This window comes from Cryptotermes secundus, unplaced genomic scaffold (assembly GCF_002891405.2).
Source record: "Cryptotermes secundus unplaced genomic scaffold, Csec_1.0 scaffold2791, whole genome shotgun sequence".
Taxonomy (NCBI): Eukaryota; Metazoa; Arthropoda; class Insecta; order Blattodea; family Kalotermitidae; genus Cryptotermes; species Cryptotermes secundus.
Window position 1 is genome coordinate 2235 of NW_019724794.1, and position 6909 is coordinate 9143.

At 38.9% G+C, this 6909-nt stretch overlaps 1 protein-coding gene across 1 annotated transcript in view; it reads left to right on the forward strand.

Annotated features, from left to right (window-relative positions):
- LOC111863112 (condensin complex subunit 3) overlaps window positions 1-6909 on the forward strand; it is a 10727-nt gene that overhangs the window by 1400 nt on the left and 2418 nt on the right. The window contains exons 2-3 of the mRNA XM_023849142.2: window positions 1113-1230; window positions 3206-3414. Of these exons, the coding sequence (XP_023704910.2) occupies window positions 1122-1230; window positions 3206-3414 (318 nt within the window). The 5' untranslated portion in view covers window positions 1113-1121. The remainder of the gene's footprint in view (window positions 1-1112; window positions 1231-3205; window positions 3415-6909) is intronic.

Genomic DNA, 6909 nt, shown 5'->3' on the forward strand with positions numbered 1-6909 from the left:
AAAGCGCTGTAATATGTCTTTGATATTACACATTTGGGCAATTCCACGTTAATGTTACGTTAGTCTGTACTTAACTACGTATTTCACTAAAAAATGCAACATTTTAACTCGGTTTTTGGTAGATTTTTACGTGACTAACATAAGGCTACCGTGGAAGTGCCCATTTCGGTTACAACGACATTCGTTTATAACGACACTATTTTTAGGTCCCTTTGATGACGTTATAACCAAGTTCTACTGTATTTTATTTTGGAGTTAGAAGTGACTAAATAATTTTAACTCTGTCTCTTTACTGAAGATCCTGCTTAATATCAGGATATGTCACACCAGTCTTTGATAGCTGGAACATGAATGTAGATGTTAAGTTTCACATGTTTGTTTTTCAAGGGCAAAAAAGAACAATGTTTGGACTAAGCATTTTATGATCTTGGCTGAACATTAGTTATCCAGATTTCTAGTAAACATTTCATTGTGAAGATCAAAGAATTCTTGCACCAAGGAGAAATTCTGATAGACACAGAAAAGAGAACTGAATTATTTAAGTATCTGTATTGTTGTGATTAATGTTAAATTTACATCAAGCTGGACTTTAAGTAAAATGATCTATTCATACTTTTGTTTTAAATTTGGTATCTAGTAGATTATTACAGAATATCAGTGACTTTCCTGAAAGGAATAATGAATGTTTCTGCCTGACCAAAATAATAGGAAGGCTATTTTTCTCATTGAAATCTTATATAATATGATTTTATTTGATGTTCAAAGACTGTCTCTAAGTTTGCACAGATTGCACCAAAACTTGAGTCTAAATATCACATTCTTTTTAGTAATGATATTGTAATAAGAAAATCTATTAATAAAAGGTCATCATCATTGTTATCGTTGATGATGACAGTGATAATGACAATACCACTGCTGATTCTCATCATCCTAAACAAAATCTCTTTCCTCTCACAGTCATTTGAAGAAGGGGATATATTGTGTATTATGTCTGTAATACATTATGCAGTGTTGAATGGCAAATATAATTTAGGTACAATGCATCAGGATGCCATTGTACCAATATGTTGAATATATCTGTGTCATATAATCTCTTTGCATATCATTTTCAGTCAGGTGATATGCGTACAGTGGCTGCTGAAGGTCTGTGCAAGCTTTTGCTGAATGACAGAATAAAATCACCAAACCTTGTGTCTCACCTGCTTATCATGTGGTACAACCCTGTTACAGGTATGGTAGGTATAGTACTGTTGAAAAGAACTGCTATGAGAACCTCAGACCCTATATAATATTTGCATAGAATGCAGTATAGAGACGAGGCATAGCATGTTACAGGTCATGTACATATACTAAGGTGCTATCAGAAACTTCCTGGACTAGGTCAATTTATGCAATTTTGGCTGCCATCTCCTTCAAAATAGTCTCCTTGGGAAAGTATACATCGATTCCATCGTTTTTTCCAAGCTTCAAAAGCACCATGGAAGTAATTTTCCTTAATGCTGTTGAGTACCGCTTATGATTCTCTTTGGATGTCAGACATTGCTTCAGAAGTCTCCTCATTTTCATTTTCAATTTTTGGAAAACAATGCAAAATCACAGGGGTCTAAGTTTGGCAAATAGGGAGGATGGGCAATGATAACCATATTATTATTATTAGTCACAAACTCTGGTGTTCAAGGACATATCGGCAGGCACATTGTCATGGTGAAGGAGCCAGTTGTGGTTGTGCCAAAGTTCTGGTCTTTTTTGTCTCTCATGCGCTTCAAGACATCATGTAAAAGTTGGCGTTGAGTGTAGTGTTAGGAGGAACAAATTCACAGCGAACAATCCTGTTCGTGTCTAAAAAAAAACAATGAGAATGCTGTGTTGAACTTCGGACCTGCTGCGCCTCTTTTGCTCCTAGCGATTTTGGGCTCTTCCACTGCAATGATTGCTGCTCTTTTTCTGGATAATAACCATAAATCCAACTTTTGTCATCCATTATGATCCTAGAGATAAAAGATGGATCCTCATTAGCCTTGTAGCTCAAGACACATGTTTACCTGCTGCCGTTTTTGGTCATTTGTCAAGAATCAGGGAACAAATTTCACAGCAATGCAACCCATGTTCAAATTATCTGTTAAGATCTCCTGGCAGACTCCATAACTGATCCCAGCAGTGTCTGCAAGCTCATTGATTGTTCTCAAATGTTTTCAATATGTTCTGTTGTTTTGCTGGTGCTTGGTAACCCTGCACATTCGTCATCTTTAACTGACCTTGAAACATGAGTGCCATTCAAAAACCACTGTCTGGCATAAAGAATATTCTTGAAAACCCTCACAAAGAATTTCATGGGTTTTTGTAGTGGATTTACCAAGCTTCAAGCAAAATTTGTTGCCGACACATTGCTTGATTTTACCATCCATTACAGAGAAAACAAAACATGAAATTGAAAAAGCACTCGTGTAAAAACAGTGTGTGTCGTGTGGCAGACTGATGCAGTAGGCTTGCAGAAATTGACCTTGGCCTTCCCTCTCATCTTCCTTCACCAAGGCATTTACGACAATAACAGTCCGGGAACTTTCCGATAGAACCTCATACTTAGTAAAGGCAGTTGTAGGAAAGTATGTTGGTTTGTAACAATGATAAAGGACTGTAAAGTGATACTAGGAAACAGATTTGGAAATGGGTCCATGAAAATGGAAGCATCCTACTGAAGATTGTCTTAACTTCTGTTGTAAGTTGAAGATTTTGGCCTCTTGGTGCTTGATGCCATGCGGGCTTTAGGAAGATGCACTGCCTCCATCTTCATTCCTCTACCCAGAGGATGGGGAGACAGCGCTCCTTTGTAACACTGGCAAATGTCTACCAGACTACTCAGCATCACATCCTATAAGATATTAAAATTCATGGTCACTACTGTAAGAATTTGAGATCTTTATTGAAAGTTGTGAGACTGTGAAGAGTACTGTTTTCTGGGCTGTGATACCATGTAATTTAGTATTAGTTTACTGACATTTCAGAGGAATGTGGTAGCTCCATTTTAAGTGTTGAATAGTAAACCTGCCAAGCAGCAAGCAGAGCCATTGCTTTCTGCCTTCTTATTCCTCATTTCTGAAGATGGAGGCAGTGCATTTTTTTAAAGTGTCAGTAAGTTTCTGCCATATTACATGGTGTTATATCTCAGAAGGCACTATATTCCAATGTAAGTTATTTGTTGCTGCAGAAGGAGATGTATACCTGAGACAGATGCTTGGAGCATTCTTCACAACATTAGCATATGACAGTCAGAACGGACAAGAGGCACTGGAACAAGCGTTCTTACCAACACTTCGAACATTATTTCAAGCTCCAGTTACCAGTCCTTTAGTAGAGGTGGACCAGGACAGTGTTGTGCGTTTGCTGTTGAATCTTACTCGACCTGATATTAACAAGGTATGGGGATGGCTGCTGGAATAAATAACTTCTAAACCATTTTCAGTCATGTTACCCACTCCTATTCGGACAGTTTGTAGCCCCAGAGTTTATCCCACACACACACACACATGTAAAAAGAGATATATGTATGTGTAGGCCATGCCATAGCTCAAACAGTTTGTTGCTGGCTTCCAACCATGTCGGCCTGGTTTCGATTCCGGGTCTGGTCAAGTGGGATTTGTGTTGGGCAAAGTGGCGCAGGGGAAGGTTTTTATCCGATTACTTCGGTTTCCCCTGCCAATCTTCATTCTACCAATTGCTCCACAATCTCCCTCACCTATCATCTGGGGCTGGTACAATACGCCAGAAGTGGCCACAGTACAAGGGACAAGCTCAAACGGTTTGTCACTGGCTTCCCACCATGTCGGCCTGGTTTCGATTCCGGGTCTGGTCAAGTGGGATTTGTGTTGGACATAGTGGCGCAGGGGCAGGTTTTTATCTGATTACTTCGGTTTCCCCTGCCAATCTTCATTCCACCAATTGCTCCACTATCACCCTCACCTATCATCTGGGGCTGGTACAATAGGCCAGAAGTGGCCGCAGTACAAGGGACTTAGTACCACCCCACTAAAAATAAAAGTAAAGCTATCCCTGTACCAGGCCGTGAAGGCCCATAGTGTCGTGAGACGTTGAGGATCCCACATTATCTAGACAGTCGGCTCAAAGATGGCAGCAAGGTTGTCAGCCTTACATGCCGGCCGCACTTTACTCACCAGGAAAATTATTTAATTAATTCCTGCTACTCATTTCTGTTAGAGGCTGAGTAGACCCCAGGGCCTAGTGCTGCTGGAAGGATTAGGTCAACTGAAAAAATCCAATGACCTCATAGTAATGGAAAAAAATATAATGTGGGTGCATTTATTTAGGCACTAATTAGATTCTTGGTGTTAGATCACCTTGGAATATGAATATTTTCACTCTGGTGCTTAATATCGTCTGAAGCTTTTCCACTCTTTAATTTTAATTTTATCATGAAGATTACAGCAACAGTGAACTGTTATATCCAAAGATCATCATCAGTTTGCAGAAAAGTGTGGAATGTCGTGATTGCCATAACTAGTGATTTGAAACTGATACAAAGGTTTCCTTAATGGTTGCTTGTTGTAAATTCCAAATATATCCTAAGCATTGCTTTTGGCATCTTGCCTAGTAGAGAGAAATAAATTTCATGCTGAATTTTGGTGGAAAACCTCTCAGAAAGCTACCACTTGTAAGATGATTAAGATGGATCTTTGGGAGATAGATTGTGGAAAATGTAAAGTGGGTGGACTTGGCTCAGGATTTTGTCCATCAAAAGGCTTTGGGTTCTACTACTGTGCAGGTAATACCCATAAATTCCAGTGACTAATACTTAGAAGAAAGCTAATGAGGGTGATGGCAGTGCTGATGGAGATGAGTAGAAAAAATGTTTAACAATCAGTACTTTTTAACCCATATGTTATTGCCATGTATAAGAGGTAAGTGTGACTAATAATTGTGGGTTCTAGATTTGATGTTTGGATTTATTGGACGGCCCTTTTACAGTTACTCTTGATTACAAGAGCTCACAAGTTGAACTCCTTTTTGATAATTAATCTCTCACTGTTGTCTGGATCTTGAAGGGTCTCTAGTCTATTCTCAGCTACGACTGCCTGCAAACAACCTTTGTTGTCCCTTATAAATCTTTGGTAGGGACAATGCACAGAAAAACAGCCTCTGTGTTGTTGTGTGACATCACCGCCCATGCCGGAACATGTTTCCGAGCTGTTGTGTAGAAATAGGTTGCATAACCCCATTGATGTGTTGTTGCGTGCATGTATTACTTAGCAACGGCTGTTTCTGTGGCTCGACAGTATTTTTGTTTTATTGCTTGGTTTATTTAATAAGATTTTTAAACTGTAGAGTTTATACAGTGTCAAATAGGAGGATGTTGTGAATGATAGCTAGGGAGGATGTTGAATAAATCTCAGTCTGGTCCTTAATATGGTAGAAGAGTGCTGTAATATTACCCTCTTCATCAGCAGTGTGAACTTCAGAATTGTGCTCATGCTACAAAGCCAGTCATTATAGCAAAAATTATACATAAATTACCAGATACTTCTTTTTTTTTATCCATTCTGATCATCCAGAATATCTCCTTCAGTAAGTTTTCACCACCATTGAGCTACATAGTCCATCCTTTATACATCCCCTGATTTAACTTCAATAACAATCTGAGGAATCCCCTAAATCATTAAGTTCCTTATTATCCTGAAACCCACTTAGGATGACACTGGCTAGAACATTTTACTACCCAAAAATATTAAAGTAATTTGGTTCCAGAAATGTTTACATGATTTATACATATATGCCGACTCAATACATTATAATTTAAAAGGGTTTTCCGCCTAAGAAGCATACAGTGAATGACATGGAACTCCTACTTTTTTTTTATTGCTAGTGGGTGGGACTAAGTCCCTTGTACTACAGCCGCTTCTGGCCTATTGTACCAGCCCAGATGATAGGTGAGGGTGATTGTGGACCAATTGGTGGAATTAAGATTGGCAGGGGAAACCAAAGTACTCAGAGAAAACCTGCCCCAGTGCCACTTTGTACACCACAAATCCCACTTGCCCAGACCCGGAATCGAACCTGGGGTGCCGTGGTGGGAAGCCAGTGACTAACTGCTTGAGGTTGATGCAGCCAACAACTGCTATTTCACCCACTTCAGATGCTCTTGCACCGAAATGTATACAAGGTAAAAGTTGTGATACCTGGCACGTCCAGGTCCAGATGATTTTCTGGATATTAGAACGTTACACCAGATGTTTATTTTAGTGTACCTAACAACTTTTCTGTAGTAGGCATCCTGTTACATTATTTTATTCAATCTTGTTTACATACAATTTTCCTTTAATAATGCAACTATTTATTTCTTCATTCACATTTGCTTTTGCTATTACCACAACATGTTTTGGCCCCAAGCGCTCATCCTAAGGTGTCCCATTATGCTGAATATGCTACACTGTCATGCGTTAAATCTTACATGTTTCAGTTCACTTCATTTAAAATCAATTAAGAACCATTAAACTTTTTAATTATATAAAACTCATAAGGGGTGTTGTCCACTAGTCTAAGCAATATAACCTTCAGTTGTTTACGTTGCAGTGTCTCACCCTTTCCATATGGAAGCCCGTTATTATGTTTTGTCTGCAATTTTGCCCTTTGCTTGTAACATATCAAGACACCTGAAGATGGCTGTTTGGGGCCGAAACATGTAGTGTCAAGGTGTATAATGTTAAACTAAAAAATTGAGTGGTGAATGGAAGAGTGTTGCAGTATTGACGGACGATAAATAATGGACATAAGTTGAACAATTGCAACAGGATGCTGAAATACAGAATCGAAAATGTAGAGAATTGCCAGTGAGCAAATGTTTGTTGTAACTTGTACAGAACATTTGATAACCGTGCACTTCGGAGAATGTGGTCATAC